General features: G+C 53.1%; 1 protein-coding gene across 3 annotated transcripts in view; it reads left to right on the top strand.

The window, feature by feature from the left end:
• The first annotated feature begins 511 nt into the window (after positions 1–511).
• Asic1 (acid sensing ion channel subunit 1) overlaps positions 512–17,668 on the top strand; it is a 27,995-nt gene continuing 10,838 nt past the window's right edge. For 2 of the 3 annotated variants that reach the window (XM_055627218.1, XM_055627216.1), the window contains exons 1-3: positions 512–576; positions 1,464–1,841; positions 2,394–2,589. In XM_055627218.1, the coding sequence (XP_055483193.1) occupies positions 1,480–1,841; positions 2,394–2,589 (558 nt within the window). In that variant the 5' untranslated portion in view covers positions 512–576; positions 1,464–1,479. Of the gene's footprint in view, positions 577–891; positions 934–1,463; positions 1,842–2,393; positions 2,590–17,668 lie in introns of those variants that run through there. The other variant, XM_055627217.1, reaches the window with a different exon arrangement.

Genomic DNA, 17,668 nt, shown 5'->3' with positions numbered 1-17,668 from the left:
TGCGCGCACACGCGCGCTCGCACGCGCGCGCACACACACCACACACATAGTCACACACACACACACACACACACACACACACACACACACGCCACAGGGCCTCGCAAGCAGGGAGCCGGCCCCGGGATCCGAGCGAGGCAGCTCTGCCGAGAGTGGCGGGAGGAGGCGAGCCAGCCGGGGGGGAGCCCTCGGTTCCGCTCCCGGGCCGGGGTGGGGGCGCCCCGCGCACGGCAGCCCAGAGACACCCTCGCAGACACTCGTAGGCGCGCACGCGCACCCTCTCCCCTCCTCCCCTCCCCTCCCGCCGCCTCCCGGCCGGACGATGGATCCCTGCAGATCCCGGGGCTGAGAGCACCGCGCAGCGCCAGCCGCCGAGCCCGGGCGGACCGAGCCGAGCGAGCACCGCGCGGGCGCCGAGCCGAGCCGGCCGGGCGAGCCGCTCCCTGCAGGGCTGTGCGCGCGTGCCGCGGCGGCCGGCGGCTCGGCTGCGGGCCATGAGCCCCTCCGCGGCGCGGCGCTGAGCCCACGGACGCCCCAGGACCTGCAGCGGCGGCCGGCTCTCCCCAGCCCCCTCAGGTGGGTTCCCGGCCCCTCCGCCCTGGGCCGCGGGGCTCCCCGGCGCCCCGGAGCCGAGGCTGTCCTCCCCTGTAGCTCTCCCCAGCTTCTGGGGAGGCTCGGCGGATGGGGGGGGGGGCCGAGCCGGGGAATCTGACTGCGACGAGAAGCTGGACTGGGAGGGGGTGCGTTCGGGGCGGGGACAACTGGCTGTCATAGGGAACCGCGCCCCCCCTTCGTACATCCACCTCAGGCAGCCTAACATCCCCTCCCAAACACACGCGCGCGCGCGCGCGCGCGCACACACACACACACACACACACACACACACACGCAGAGCCTGCGCCTGTGCCTGGTTAAGAACTGGAGACACAGAAGGTGAGGAGGATTCAGGCAGGGCCCCTCCCCAGATGTGCCCACCTCTGAAGATTTTCTGCCCTGGCTTAGCTCCTGGGGTGACAGCCTATTCCCGGGGATACCCTTGATCAAGAGAAGAGCGCCTCCTCGCCCCTGGTCCAGCCCATCGAGGGGAGTTTGCTGTTGGCTGGGGTAGTTCCTGTCCCAGAGTGACCTCACATCTGGAGGGAACTCCGCGCCCGCCTGTGGGTGCAGCGGGACTTCCCTCGTTCGCGCCAGTGACTGTGTCCGGGGTCCCGTGGTCTGGGAAGCCTCCCTGCAGAACCTCCTCTCGACCCCAGCTGACACCCCAGCCTCTGCGTTTGAGTGATTATCATCTTGGCTGGCCCTCAGTCGAGCCACCTTGGAGCCAGCCTCACGCCAAGGGAAGCCTTTCCTCGGCTGAGCAGTGACCTCCGGATGAGGCTTTCGGACGGTTGGAGTTGGAGGGGTCCCACGTGTGCCTTCATCTGAGGACAGTGACAGTCTTATCTCTCCTCTCCTTCCCTCAGGACCCCCGTGGCAAGGATGGAACTGAAGCCGGAGGAGGAGGAGGTGGGCGGCGTCCAGCCGGTGAGCATCCAGGCTTTCGCCAGTAGCTCCACGCTGCACGGCCTTGCCCACATCTTCTCCTATGAGCGGCTGTCTCTGAAGCGGGCCCTGTGGGCCCTGTGCTTCCTGGGCTCGCTGGCCGTCCTGCTGTGCGTGTGCACCGAGCGCGTGCAGTATTACTTCTGCTACCATCACGTCACCAAGCTTGACGAGGTGGCTGCCTCCCAGCTCACCTTCCCGGCTGTCACGCTCTGCAACCTCAACGAGTTCCGCTTCAGCCAAGTCTCCAAGAACGACTTGTACCACGCTGGGGAGCTGCTGGCCCTGCTGAACAACAGGTGGGCAGCTCCCATCACCCCTCTGGCGGCCTGTGGAGTGGCCACCTCCTTGGCCCACCAGAAGTCAACCGGCTCTGCCCTCTAGCGCCCCCTTAACCCTGCCACTCGGCCGGGAGGAGCTGAGGAGGCGCTGGGCACCAGTTACCTGCAGGAGCTCTGAGCCAGCATGGGTCAGACATCTCTGTCCCCACCCAGCCTGACCTAGGGGATACTGGCTCCTTCCCTGGAGTGAGCGTCACCTTCCTCCTGCCACTTATGCTCAGCCTCCCTTAGGGGATGGGGTGGACCACGGGGAAGGGGGAGAGACTGCACCACCCATAGCTCCTGCCCTACTCATGCTTCTCGGCCCCCCACCCCCAACAACCACCATGGGCCCTTTGTCTTCTCACATTCCATGTGTCCGGTCCGGTTGTCCTGATGAGCCCGCTCTCCTCCTCCGCCTGTCTCTGGCCGGATCTGATCCTCCGGGGGCTGAGTGCTGCCCCCTTACCCCAAGTAGGGCATGAGCACTGGCGACCACGCTGATCCCTGTGCCACTCCCCCGGGCCCCAGGTATGAGATACCGGACACACAGATGGCTGACGAAAAGCAGCTGGAGATATTGCAGGACAAGGCCAACTTCCGCAGCTTCAAGCCCAAGCCCTTCAACATGCGTGAGTTCTACGACAGAGCGGGGCACGACATCCGGGACATGCTGCTGTCCTGCCACTTCCGCGGGGAGGCCTGCAGCGCCGAGGACTTCAAAGTGGTGAGTGGGCCCTGCTGGGGCTGTGTCCCCCTGGTCTCCGGGAAGGCAGGCCTGGCCTCTCTTTATGTCGACTGTTCTAGGAGAGAAAGCGGGGTGTTCTCGGGTGGGCTTCTGCCTGGTGAGGACTTCCTTCAGCACATGGTACCTTTGTTCTGCGTGAAGGCTTGAGCCTCCGCTTTGCACCCATGAGGGCAGAGGAGAAACTGGGCTACATACCACACAAACCACCCATGCGGACACTCACACACACACAAACACACGTTACCTGGGGCGGCCTCAACCCCTGCAATCTCATATCAGGCCACAGAGGTCGGAGTCGGTAGTGGTAGGTTAGCTCCGGCCTGGTTACTCAAAGTCTGCGAACTGCCGTCTGGGAGCCTGGAAGAAGTGAGTGGCTCTGCCAGCCCACATTCCTAACCCCACTGCAGCTGAATCTGCATCAGATAAGAGCCTCGGGTAGGGCTGCACGTTAAAAAGCTGGTGAAGCATGGGGAGTAAGGAAGCTTCCTCAAGAACAGCCAAATGGTTCTTCTCTCCACACACACAGGTACACCCTCTCCCTCTCCCCCTCTCCCCGCCCCCCCCCCCGGCAGGATAGGTTCCCCCTTGCCATGGTTCCACACCCAGAGCCAGAGGCTCAAGATGCAGCACAATCACAGCTGAGCTTCTTGAAAATGGAGATGCTGCCTCTGCCGTTCATATCACCCTATAGGTGTAGTGCTCTCGGGCTGCCATCACAGCTTCTGGGAAACTGACTTTGGCAACTGATATGTTAGATCCTCTTGCACAGATCACACAGACTCTTCAGGCTTAGAAAAAAAAGTCACACAGAGCTGGCTGTAGGTACACACACAGAGCTGGCTGTAGGTACACACACAGCTGGCTGTAGGTATATACACAGCTGGCTGTAGGTATATACACACACACAGCTGGCTGTAGGTATATATACACACACAGCTGGCTTTGGGGTGCACACACACAGGCTGGCTGTAGGTACACACACACAGCTGGCTGTAGCTATACACACACACACAGCTGGCTGTGCGGTGCACACCTGCACTCCCAGCACTCGGAAGGCTGAGCCTGATTGGGACTTTGAGGCCATCTAAACTTCATAGCTAGACTCTGTCTCAAACAAACCAAAACCGTCCTCGGGCATGTTGAAATGTCATCCCAGCTACTTAAGAGTCTGAGGCAGGGTGAACGGTCAAGCCCGAGAGTTTGAGACCAGCCTAAGCAACAAATAAGTCTCTTTCTAAAATTAAACAAACAAACAAAAAACCCTGGCCACAATGGCACAAGCCTATGATCCTAGTGCTCAAGAAACCCAGCAAGAGGATATTGAGTTTAAGGTGCATAGCTTGGGCTATATAAGGAGAACCCAGCTCAAAATACAAAGAAGAAATGCACACACCCCAATATACATACACAAAGGCTAGGAAAAACCCGGAGGACCTGGAGTCTAGACTCTCAATCCCTTTGATAAATAACCATATTATGTCTATTTTACAAATGCTCACACTGAGACACAAAGAAGCAAAACAATTTGCCTTAGCTCACTAGCAAGCTGGCTAATGGCAGATCCAGGATTAGAACCCATGTCTCCTTAGCTGCCAGTGCTCTGTGCTCTTTTCATTATTAGTACTGCTGGCCTGAAGTTCCCACGTCACTTCCACATTTGACCTTCCCCCAGAGCCCGGTACCTCATGCCTCTTCTTAATTCTCCGCTCTCGGAACCTCGCTCTCCTCCCTGACCATTCTCTCTTCAACTTGCTTGCTTCCTCCTCACAGTAGGCAGCACAAACCTACTTGTTTGTGTAAAGAGGTTAGAGCCCTGGGCATGCATAACGTTGCCTGCCAAGGTTACACAAGACTTCCCAATCTCTGTGTCATAAACCCACTTGCTGGCCTTTGTCAGTCCCGGGACCAAGGCTGCAAGAGCACACTCCTTGCTGAGCCGTGCTGACAGGCAGTTACCCCAGGAGCAGCCACTTTTTCTCTTTTACTTCCTCCCAACAGGAAAGTCCTAAATTCCCCAGACCTTGAGCCCAGAGGGCTCCCAGGCTCCTATCAGTATTTCCAAGAGGTGAAGATAGGGGAGAAAGGGAAAGTAGCAGCCCTGTCCCCAGCCTCTGGGGCGCCAGGGAGGAGACGAACCTGCGAGCTTAGAAGTGTTGGATGCAGGGGCGAGGCACGGGGCTTAAAGTGGGGAGGGGCTGAGGTATAAAATGGGGATGTAGCGAATCTACAAGAAGGTTAGCTGGGGGCTGGCAAGATGGCTCCGTGGGCAAAGGTGCTCACCAAGCCTGATGGCCTGAGTGCAGTCCCTGAGCTCCATATAGTGGAAGAGAACCAGCTCCCACCGATTGTCCTCTGACTTCCCCATGAGTGCTGTGGTGTGCAAGCTTGCGGGCATGAGCATGTTCGAGTGCACACACACACACACACACACACACACACACACGTAATGAAATACGACTGGACCATACTGTTTGAGGGACAGTTCTAAGCTGTCAGACAGAGATGTGTTTGGTTTCCAGCGTTCTAGAGCAATCTGTTCTTTTTTAAAATTATACTGTTTTTTTTTAAATATGTGTGTATGTGTGTTTCTACATATATGTGTAAGTGCCCTCAGGGGCTAGAAAGAGGGTATTGGATCCTTGGGAGCTGGAGTTACAGACAGTGGTAGGCACCTGATGTGAGTGTGGGGACACAAACTTGGCTCTTCTGAAAGAGCAGCAAGTGCTCTGATCTGCTGAGCCCTCTCTCGGCCGCACGAGTTCTCGCTCGGGGGACAGACATGCAGGCCAGCATCCTGAAGACCCAGCTGTGGCCCTTCTTGGCTCTGTACAGTCAGGGAAAACTGGAGTCGTTCTGTTTCTCAGCCTGTGTCAAAGACCTGACCCCATATCCGACTAGGTCCAAACTCCTCAGCCTTTGCCCACTGCCAGCATGCTGACCTCACTGCCAGGCTCTGTGAGTGCCCTGCCTGCCTGTGGGGTCTGCGAGTGGCAGCTCTTTGGAGCAGAAGGGCCGGGATGGCTCTCCAGTCCCAAGGGGGCTCACATTCGGTTCCTCTCCTCTCTCCTCAGTCTTATAATTAACATCTGTCTCCCAGCCTTATCAGCAGTCTCTGCTATGCCTGGAGGTATGTCAGGGATGTGAATCTAACCTCTGAGTCAATGTAGCACTTATAAAAAACATTTGTCTTCAGGGTCACAGGGTCAGGGCTGAGAGGAGACTATCCTGGCATCTGTCAGTAGCAAGGGGTCTTTCTTCCTACTCTCTCTCTCTCTCTCTCTCCTGAGATGGAGGTCTTACTTTGTCCCCCAGGCTGGCCTGAAATTCACAATCCTTCTGCCTTAGCCTCCGAGTGCTGGGATCCTAAGGTGTGCCACTGCGCCCTGCAGAGCTGGGAGTCTTAACTGAGGGCCCAAGCCCTTTGCTCTGTGTTTGTGGACACTGTGTGCATTGGGCATATGTGGGCCTCTTTGTGTGTTTTCCAAAGACAGCCTTCATGTAGACAGCAGCCACTCTGTTTGTAAGGACTGTCCGGGAAGGCACAGAACAAGGCCACTGCAGTGCCCGAGGACTCCCATCTCCCTGATAAGCCGTTCCCTCCCCTGGAGGTGCTTCAGAACCCAGCTCATCCGCAGGGCTTGTTGGTGGCAGGAATGTGAATGTGGGGCCTGAGAGGATGGGGGTGAGTTGGGGCCTGAACTCCGTCTGGGAGAAATCGTTCTGAAACTCATTTGGGACTGAGAAAGGCAGGAAGCAGTGGGGGATAGCTCTAGGTGATCCAGTTGGGTAGATATGGGTAGCTCTCTCCCGAGTAACCGAGAAAGCTCCTTCTTTCCCGGCCATCCCCCTGTCTTCCCAGTGGGGTGCTTGGTTGCCTGAGCAACAGGGTCTGAGGCTCATCTCTCCTTCCCCACCTTAAGGGCAGCCAGGCCAAGGCAGGGCAGGGGCTCCATGGGGGGGGGGGGCTCAGCTGCTGCTAGTCTCTGGGCGGGGGCCCAGGACTGAGCACAGTCACAGCTGGTGGCAGCCTCCAGCTGCACCTTATCCATCCCTGGCAGTGAGAGCTTGATGTGGCTGGAATGCTGAGCAGCACCAATGGGAGGGGGCCTGCAGATGGTTGCCCAGTCAGCCCGATGCCAGCCCTACAGCTGAGACTCGGAGCCCTTGCCTGGGGAGGAAGAAGCAGGAATTCATGTCTGGGCCTTGGGAGAGACAGAAGAACTAGACAGCGGTATTCTGAGGTAGGGTGTGGCAGGAGGACCAGTCATCTTAGGCAGGGCTGGAGCTGGGGCAAGAATCTGTGGAGAGCCCACAAGATCCCTCTAGATCTTGAAGTGGGGACAGCCACCTAGCAAAGGGCTGGAGTGAAGGCGGCAGGCGTGGAAGGGGGTAGGCCCTCCTCCAGGGCTCTGAAGGGAGAGGAGAATGTTCCAGAACAGTGAAGAGCTAAGAGGAGCTAAGAGGAGGATGTGACGCTGGGGCTCCGACTGGGGACAGAAAGGCCCTCGAAGGCAGCTGGAGGCCTAGGAAGGGAGTTGAGTGGTGGAGCACTGGACTGGCCTGAGTGAGGTACTAGGTTCTACAAAAAGAAAAAAGTAAAAATTTTAAAAATAAGAAAATAACTAGTTATCAAAACCCAAGGACGGCACCCCCTTCTCCAACACCCCTTCCTCCCACTGGACCCCACAGCCCACAGAAGCTCAGAACCAGCATCTTTAGGGGACCTGATCTTGTTACCCAGACTAATTCTCTCCAACTAGGGAGGAAGTAGTGGGGTGAGAAGAGAAAGAGGAGGAAGGCGGTCCTGATGACCCTTCCCCGGGGAGCCAGGTGGGCAGAGCCAATTGCCTTCCCCTCTTCCCTGCACAGACACACAAGCTTTGGGTAACTTAGCTCCCTCCCTCCCCCCTCCCCCCCACCCCGGCTAGTCCTCCCAGACTGCTATCAGCTAAGAGGCTACTCCAAGCTAATTGATCTCTCTGCTCTTGCCTAAAGTAATAGGGAATTGATGTAAGTAACGAAGGGCCTCTGGGGGCAGAGTCGGAAGTGAGGGCTGGGAGAAGGAGTGTTTCCTGAATGCCTAGCTAATGCCCAGCCAGCAGCCATGGACAGCTCCCTGGGCGCTGCACCCCACTGCGACGTGAAGACAGGAGGGACTGGTTAGGGACACTGTGTTATAGGCACGGGTCACTCCTGAGTGGCTTCAGCTTTGTGATTATGGAGGGCAGGGTTGGGGGTATGGCGAGGGAAACTAGAGATTGAAAATGGGGGGCTGGGGCTGAAGGGGTGATAATGTCAGCTTGAGGGCTGAAGAGGGAGGCAGTAAAAGCCAGACCTCACTCCTGACCTCAGAGGACTCATCAAGATCTAGGCAGAATCCTTCCACCCACCCGGCAGCTCGGCTACTCCGAACATCCCAGAATTACAGCCCCTGCCGCCCCCCACGCCCCACCCCCCACCCGAGCCGACGAACCCACAGTTCCCTCCAGCCACAGCCTTAGCTGGCCATAAGTTTTCACTCTTTTTTTTGGTCTGAGTTGTGACTGCCAAGGCTGTTACCTCCTGGCTGAGAACAGTCCAGTCAGGACCTTTGGATAGGCAATCTGCAAGGTGGGGCAGGAAAGCAAAGCAAGAAAGAGATGTACCTAACTGGGCTGGTTGGAGGGCTGAGTTGGGCCAGGGGCAGAGGTCCACCAGAATCCAGCTCTCAGTCTCCTGTGAGGAGAGGGCTTATGAGGAAGTGTTGTCAAGGGACAGCTCCTGCTCCTTTGATTAAAAGCCTCTGAGGTACTTCAGCCAGGCCGAGGCCTGCACATGACAGGTGTGCCACAGAACCTACCATGTGTGGGACAGCCTTTGTTTTGCTCTGTTTTTGTTTTGTTGAAACAGGGTTTCTCTGTGTAGCCCTGGCTGTCCTGGAACTCACTCTGTAGACCAGGCTGGCCTCAAACTCAAGGATCCGCATGCCTCTACCTGGGGAGTGCTGGGATTAAAGGTGTGAGCCATCATGCCTGGCCCTGGGGGATATTTTTAAGTGAGCATGAAACTGCTGTGCTCCCTTAAGAGGTTGTAAGAACAGGGCTCCGGAGAGCAAGGAGAGAGAGAGAGAGAGCGAGCATTAGAGAGTGCCAACGCCATTCCAGAGGGAGTAGACAGTTAAGACCTTTGAGATCCTATGAGTTCTAAGAAAGAACCCTTTCCCACCCCCACCACCCATCATCGAAGGCCCTCAATGTGACAGACTGTCTTTGGGCCCCGGAGGTTGGGCTTTGCTGTTTACTGCTGCATCTCTCTAATTCGTGTGTCCCATCCTCGGCCTAGGCAAAGGACAGGAGAGCTTGCTGCGGTGGCCTGGGCTGTGACAGCCGCCAGCCCGGACTCCTCGAAGTGTGCCCACTGCGTGTGTGCCCCTAGGGAGCAAGCACACCTGCACTCCTTCATCTCCATGTCTGGGGGAGGGTGCAGAATGGACATAGGTGGGTACGCACGGGGCACACACACAATTGTGTGAGCTGTGGGAGGAAGCTCTTGTGTGGACAGGCTCGTTGCAGGAGAAGCCCATGGCAGCGCCTCACAGTCTCTCGCTGTGATTAAAAATTCCCTTTCCTATGCTCAGTTAAGCCTCACGATTTGTGCATCTTGAAGAAGCTTAATATCATCGCTGGAAAGATGGGGAAATGGAGGGCCGGGGGTGCTGGGTGATTTGCCTGAGGTCATGCCAGTCTAGGGCTTTTCCTCTGAATCATCCGGGTCTTTAACTCTTCTGGCTTTGGCGCAGGCCTGTGTGGCAGACAGAGCTGCTTGGCATGCCCAGCTGCCTGTGCTCAGGGGAGAAGCAGGGGGAGGTAGGAGGAGAAGGAAAGACTGCAGAAGTGACCCCGGGCTCTCAGCCCCCCCCCCATGAGCGCACCAGATCCTTAGATGTCTGTTTTTATTTATTGTTATCGTTTGGGGGAGGCTCGAAAGAGGGCTTCTCTGTGTAGCCCTGGCTGTCCTGGAACTTGCTCTGTAGACCAGGCTGGCCTGGGACTCCCAGAGATCCACCTGCTTCTTCCTCCCAAATGCTGAGACAAAGGCATATGCTATTCACATGCAGCAGCAGAACCTCTGCTTTTATTTTTTATTTTTTATTTTTTTATCTCGCCATCTTTCTAATCCCCAACCTTACAAGAACCCACAACTGGTCCCCTGACACTGCAGTGGGTAACCCCAGGACTGGACAGCCTCCATGTTCCAAAGGAAGTCACACCCCACGTCCATCTCATTGCATCCATGATCGACATCTTTAAGTTGGCCTGCAGGGCTACCTGGACAGCCCACCCACGCCCACCCCACCCTGCTGTGTCATGCTCAACCTCCTCAGGGAGGCCTGCAGGCCTCTCTGCTTTGCCCTTCCTAGCTCTCTCACCCCCTCCTCCTGCCAGATGACCTTGCTCCCATTTAACCAAGAAAATAGAAGCTTCAGACAAGATCTCCTCTCTCCTCCTGGTACCAACAGCTGGAAGGGAACATTCATCTTATCTAAAATAGTCTTGGCGTTCTCTGCCTGATCCCTTCTACAGTTTTTAGGACCACTGTCCCACTGATATCGCCTCTCCCTCCTCTAGTCTAGCTCAAGTCCACGAGAGCAGCTGTCCTGTTGACACTGAAACATATTCAGTATGCTCCCCACTTAAAAATGCATCCCCGAGCCAAGCACTGTGATTCCCCTGTGGTAGCCATCTATTTAAGTAGCTGAGGTCAGATGGTCACTTGAGACTTGGAGTTGGGGACCAGCCTGGTTAACACAGTAAAACCTACTCTCAAATAAGTAAACACATAGCTATAACAACAGCTACCCTTCATTGAGTATATCCTATATCAGACTTTGGGCTGATATAAAAAACCAAAACATACATCTTTCACCTCCTCAACGACCTTCTTGGTTTTTGGAGATTTGTTTATATTTTATGAATATGGTGGTTTGCCTCCATGTTTCTCTGCGCTGTGTGCATGCAGTGCCCACAGAGGCCAAAGGAGGCATCAGATTCCCTGGAACTGCTTACAAACTGGGCCTCAAACCAGGTCTCTGCAAGAGCACTGCTTAACCTCTCTGAATGGCTGAACTAAAGCCCAATGGTGACCTTCATGCTGCCAAATCTGCCAAACATGTTTATTCCTTAAAAAAAAAAAAAAAAAGATTTATTTATTTATTATTTACACAGTTCTGTCTGCATGTGTGCCTGCACACCAGAAGAGGGCACCAGATCTCATTGTAGAGAGTTGTAAGCCACCATGTGGTTGCTGGGAATTGAACCCAGGACCTTTGAATTAGCAGCAAGTGATCTTACTGTGCCATTTCTCCAGCCATGTTTATTCTCAATCTTCAGTAGTTTTCAAGACTGTTGACCCAAGCCCTGTGTGGTGGTGCAGACCCATAGACCCAGCTCAGGAAGCTGAGGTAGGAGGAGCAGAAGTTCCAGGCTAGCTTAGGCTACCCAGTGAGATCCTACCAGGAAAAACAAAGGGGGTTTGGTGGCTTGAATGAGAGTGGCGGCCGCCATAGGCGCATGAATTTGAATACTTGGTCTCCAGTCATTAGAACTGTTTGGGGAGGACTAGGAAGCATGACATCATTGGAGGAGGTGTGCCACTGGGGGCAGGCCTTGAGGTTTCAAAAGCCCATGCTCTTCCCAGTTAGCTGTCTCTGCCTCATGCCTGTATCTTGTAGCTGGAGATGCAAACACTCAGCTCCTTCTGCAGGGCCGTGCCTGCCTGCCTGCCTGCTGCCCTGCTCCCTGCCGTGATGGTCGTGGACTCTAACCCTCTGGAACTGTGAGTCCCAAGTTAAATGGTTTCTTTTGTAAGTTGCCCTGGTCATGTTGTCTTAGCACACCAATAGGAAAGCAACTAAGGCAGAATTTGGTTCCAGAAATCAGTCTCCTCTGTGACTCACCTTTAGGGGCCCACCCCGGCTCCAAGCAGCAGGAGAGAAGTAGAGCAGCCTGGACCTGTTGCAGACCCTCCTCTTGTTCCAGACTCCACTCAAAGCGAGCAGCTTTCCAAGTCGCTTGGTGTATGGATTGGAGTAACACACTCATTAAGGACTGTGCTGGTTGCAGGCTCCAGACTGGCCCACCAAGCACTGACCGTCTTTCTTGATGGTGGGAGGGGCCAAGCACAATTACTCAGCCTTCACCTTAGAGGGAGCATCTTTGCGTGCCCCACAGCACCGAGTTCCTAGAAATTTCACTGAGCTAGAAGGCCCTTGAATTTTGATTTGATTTATTTCAAATACTCGGATGTGCACATGTGTTACCAATAAGTCCAGTGTGGTTGCTGCCTCCTGCTCACTTGGTCCATTAGCATAATGAGTTTCTTTTCTATTGCCGAAATAAGACAACACGATCAGGCAGCTTATAAAAGAAAGCCTTTAATTTAGGTCTCACGGCTCCGAAGGGTTAGAGGGCATGACCACTACTACAGCAGGGGGCACGGCAGCAGGCAAGCAGACATGGCACTGGAGAAGGAGCGAAGGGTTCACATCTTGTTCCATAAACATGAGGCGATGACTGGGCGAAGGGTATGGACTTTTGAAACGTCAAGGCCTGCCCTCAGTGGCATCTCCCCCAACAAGGCCACACCTCCGAATCCTTCCCAAACAGTCCCACCAACTGGAGACCAAGTATTCAAATATATGGGCCTATGGGGGCCCGTTCTCAGTCAAACCACCACAGGGAGGGCTGGGGCCAGCTCAGCTGGTAGAGGGCTTGCCTAGTGTCTGCTGAAAGCCCTGGGTCCTATCTCCAGCCCTACATGGCAGGGTATGGTAGCCTGTTCCTATAATCTCAGGACTCTGGAGGTAGAGGCAGAAGGATCAGAAGTTCAAGGTCATTCTTCCCCACATAATTAGTTAGAAATTAGCTAGAATACATGAAACACCCTTTCTCAAGAGGGTGGGGACTGAGGGATGGGGAGGTGGGTATAGTGGCACATTCCCATAATCCCAGCCCTTGGGAGATAAAAGCAGGAAGATCAGGAGTTAAATGTTATCCTCAGCCACATAGCAAGTTCAAGACTAGTCTGAGCTACAGAAGACACTGTCTTAAAGAACTGAAACATAAAAGAAAACAACAAAATAAGTAAAAAAGCAAACCTCTAAGGACCTGGGAGCAAAGGGCAATGCTGGAGAGCTGGCCTGCATACTGGAGGCTCTGGCTTTGGTTCCCAGAGCTACAACAGATTGACCTACCCATTTTCTACACCGTTATGTTTCCTGAGGGTCAGGCCTTGGCTAACCTCTTATGTCTAGCCACTTCTCTGTCTCTTTGCCAGTTCAATCTCTTCTGCTTGGCTAGTGTACACAGTCTGCACTCAAGGCTCAGCCTGTGATTTTATTTCTCTCAGTCATAAGGTTATAAGGTAAAGGCATAGCTTGGAGAAAGCTGCACTGGTGTGTCTCACGATGTAATAACAGCACACACTACCTTGGTATAAATTTTCATTGACACAAAACATTTCCAGTGCCTCAGGTGGTTCCCTCCAGTCTGTACCACCCGATGAGAGTCCACCATTGTCCTAGCCTTAGGCTAAGCTTCACCCCTCTTGACCATCCCCGAGCTGTACCTACCCTCCGTCGACTTCTTGGGCTGTCCGAGTTTGTCTGTGATCGTGTGTGAGTCGGTCGTGTTGTGACGGCCGTTTCTTTCCCAGCGCTGTGCGGTATCTCTATATTAACAGAATGCAGCTTATTTGGCCATTCTACGATCGCCAGACATTTGGGCTGTCACCAGTTCGGGGCTGTTCTAAATAGAGTGACTGTGAACACTCTTGTTCCTGGTTTTCGGTTGACACGTGTGCTCATTCCTCTTGGGTCTAGACGTAAGAGCTGCGGTTAAGTCATAAGGTAGGATTCTGTTCAGCTTTAGTGGGTACTGCCAAATCGGGTCTCATTTCCTTTCTTCCTGCCTTTTTTTTTAAACTTTATATTCTATTCTCGGGCAGTCACACCTCCAGTCCTGACTTTGATCACCGCGTACACACTGCCAGCTGCCAGCTCCATGTCTCGGGCTGGCTCCCGCCTTATAACATCGGCTCCAGCGGCCACTTTTCCATTAGCATCTTTACTCTGGTGGCCTTGAAGCTCCTAAAAGGAGCTGTACAGAACAGAACTGTATCCTCTTACTTCTCAAACAAGTCCTCTCCCCGCATGTGTGCTCTGGAGAGCCACCCCATCGCCTATGCAGGCATCGCTGATACCCCAGCTCCCTCGCCTGCCATGATAGTCCTTGCCAAGGACCGACAAGATCTGCAGCTTTATATTTTCATATTTTCTCATCTCCTCTCCCTCTCTTCCTTTCTGGTTTGTTTCTTTGTTTGTTTGAGACACGGTCTCATGTAGCCTAGGTTAGCCTGAAACTCACTCTGTACCCATGGATGGCTTTGAGCTGATCCTCCTGCCTCAGCCTCCCAAGTTCTGGAATTATAGGAATATTCAACCACACCCAGACAAAACCTAGCTTTGATTATTTCTTTTCTTTTTTTCCCCCTTGAGACAGGGTTTCTTTGTGTAGCCTTGACTGTTCCAGACTTGCTTTGTAGACCAGGCCGGCCTGGAACTCACAGAGATCCGCCTGCCTCTGCCTGAGTGCTAGGATCACAGGCAGGCACCACTGCGCCCTGTAGCTTTGATTATTTCATACCCTTCAACAGAGATCGTCCATCGCTATTGAGCCAGGACTCTTGAAAGCCAGGTGACCCATTCCCCTTTCCTCCCTTTCCAGCCACCTCTGCCTCTGTTCAGCTCCTCACTTTTCTCTGTTTGAAACACACTTGGGGCAGAGAAGGACGAGATAGAGAGACAAAGAGAAATAGCAATACACACACACACACACACACACACACACACGGAGAGAGAGAGGCAGAAGCAGAAGCAGGGGGATTATTTTGATTGCATTTTGAACCTCGCTTCCTCAGGAAACCTTCCAGGTTCCCCAGTCTGAATTAGGCTCCCCTATCCTCTGCCCCAGTAGTGTTTTCATAACCCTCCTCGAAGTTTGATGTGTAAATGTTTTTAAATCACTAGACAGCTCCATAAGCGCAGGATCTGGCCCACTCTCTGTTCCCCACTGTGTTAATGAGCAATGCAGAAAGAGGGGATTTAGAGATAGATGACCTCATTTTAATTGCCAATCTGTTTGTTTGTTTGTTTGTTTTGAGGTATTCTTGAACTATTTGCTCTGACTTTCCTAAAACTCACTATGTAGACCAGGCTGGCCTTGAACTCATAGAGAACTGCTTATGTCTGCCTTTAAATGTAAGCACTACCACACCCTGCTCTAATATTATTACTCGCTCATTCGGAGGCTTGAATTGGTTGTTGTGGTTCAGCAGTGTGTGTGTGTGTGTGTGTGTGTGTGTGTGTGTGTGTGTTGCATGCACGTGTATAAGCATGCTCATGTGCTTGTGTGGAAACCAGAGGTCAGTATTGGGTGTCCTCTCCCAATCATTCTCTGTTTATTTTTAAATAAATTATTCTATTTTATTATATATATTTGAACTCTACATGTTTGTCTGTACCATGTAAAGGGGTATAAAATCCCCTGGAACTGGAATTACAGACAGTTGTGAGCTGCCATGTGGGTGCTGGGAATCGAACCCAGGTCCTCTGAAAGAGCATCCAGTGCTCTTGACTACTGAGCCCTTTATCTTCTTGAGACAGACTCTTTCACTAAACCTGGAGCCCACAAATTAGCTAGGACCCAGCCGGCCACTGAGCTCCAGGGATCCACCTGTGTCTGAATTCCCAGTGCTGGGATTATAGACTATAGCTGTCCAATTCCTACCTGGGTACCAGGATGCAAACTCACATTCTTGTGTCTGTACGTCAAGCCCATCACTACTGAGCAGTCTCCTGAGCCCTCTGGTTCAGTTCCCGCTTGTCAAATGGTGAGGAGGTTACTCTTCAGCTGGGCTGTGTAAAGAGCCCATGAGTTGTTAGCTGAAAATCACTAAACCTTGCCCCGAAGTGGAAGGAGGTGAAATTCAGAAAGGATGTAGAGAAAGTAAGAAACCACTGGGGAAGGCACACCTGTGGGGAAGAGGTTCATCCTTGGATGGAAAGCCCCAGACTGATCACTCACTGATTAATGCTTATTTATTTTGATATAAGGTGGAGATTTATGGGAAGAGGTCACCCAACCTCTGGTGTCCATACAGGGACTCAGGGAAAGAGTGCACACACATACAAATGGATACACTACCATGTAGTCCTGGCTGGCCTAGAACTCACTATGTAGACCAGGCTGGCCTCAGACTCAGAGATCTGCCAGGATCGACCTCCCTAGTGCTGGGGTTAAAGGAGTGCTCAACCAGACACAGCTATTTATTAATTTTGAAATAGGGTCTCATATATCTCACGGTGGTCTCAAATTCAGTCTGTAGCTGAGAATGACCTTGAACTTCTGACCCTCCTGCCTCTACTGCTAGGATTGCAGGCACACGATGCCACATCTGGTTTATGTGGTTCGAGGGAATGAATCCAGGACCTCATTCAGGCAGGCACTCCACAACCGAGCTAGACCCTCGTCTGAGGGCCTAGAACTGAGTGTAGATCTGTGTTTGTGTGCATCTGTTCGGGGGCCCCTGTGTGTGTCCATAGTCTGTGTGTCCATAGTCTGTGTGTTCATAGTCTCTGTGTGTCCACAGTCTGTGTGTCCATAGTCTCTGTGTGTCCACAGTCTGTGTGTCCATAGTCTGTGTGTGTCCACAGTCTGTGTGTCCACAGTCTGTGTGTCCATAATCTGTGTGTGTCCATAGTCTGTGTGTCCATAGTCTTTGTGTGTCCACAGTCTGTGTGTGTCCATAGTCTGTGTGTCCACAGTCTGTGTGTGTCCACAGTCTTTGTGTATCCACAGTCTGTGTGTCCATAGTCTGTGTGTGTCCATAGTCCATTTGTGTCCACAGACTGTGTGTGCTTCCTGGCCTTCTTACCTTTGCATAACTGAAAACTTTGAATGTGCCTACTCGAATGAAGTGAAAACGAGAACGAACTTAAAGGAATGAGGGTAGAGGGTGGCGAGGGCAAAGTATAGGGATATAAGTGTGTGCAATCATGTTCGTGTCTGTGACCACATGCATGTGCCTGTGTGCCTATGTGTGTGTGCATTCGTTTGTGCGTACGAATGTGTGCATGTGTGTGTGACCGTTGTGGGGGGGTGAGTGTGGGCATTTGTGTGTTTGTGAGTGTGTGTGAGTGCGTGCGTATGTGTGTCGTTCATGCTTGCATATTGCTGTGTAGGAGTGCAAGGTGAGTCTTGGTATAGGTCTGAGGAGGGCTTCTATCACGTCACTGTCCTCTGAAGCTGCTGTCCCATTTCCCAGCCTGTTCCGCGGGATCTCTCAGCCTGAAGCTCTTTTTGAATCCAAGCTACGTTCAACTCCAGGATGTCTGAAGGAGGGAGCTAGTGCCCTCTAGTGGGAAAAGACAGACGGGCAACTATGGGCAACCTCAGGCTGTAAGCCAGGGCATGGAATTTACTTCTGAAACTGCCCTGAGGAAGGTCTGCGCCACCCAAGAACTAAGGTCTGGCAGGCAGGAGAAAGGTTTCTATGGGCAGAGACGGAAAATGAATCCATGGATTTGTGCAGGAGAGGACAACAGCTGAAGGTGGCTGGTCTCTATGCTCACACCCAGTCCCTTTTGTGGGCATCACATCTCTCTAGTTTGTATCTAGGCTGTAGCACACTGTAGTTTGTGTCTAGGCTGTATCACACTGTAGTTTGTATCTAGGCTGTAGCACACTGTAGTTTCTATCACACTGTAGTTTGTATCTAGGCTGTAGCACACTGTAGTTTGTGTCTAGGCTGTATCACACTGTAGTTTGTATCTAGGCTGTATCACACTGTAGTTTGTATCTGGTTGTATCACACTGTAGTTTGTATCTAGGCTGAGGCACACTGTAGTTTGTATCTAGGCTGTATCACACTGTAGTTCGTATCTAGGCTGTATCACACTGTAGTTCGTATCTAGGCTGTATCACACTGTAGTTTGTATCTAGGCTGTATCACACTGTAGTTT

The sequence above is a fragment of the Psammomys obesus genome, unplaced genomic scaffold (assembly GCF_907164565.1).
Source record: "Psammomys obesus unplaced genomic scaffold, mPsaObe1.curated_primary_1811, whole genome shotgun sequence".
Taxonomy (NCBI): Eukaryota; Metazoa; Chordata; class Mammalia; order Rodentia; family Muridae; genus Psammomys; species Psammomys obesus.
This window is presented reverse-complemented; position numbering and strand designations above follow the sequence as displayed.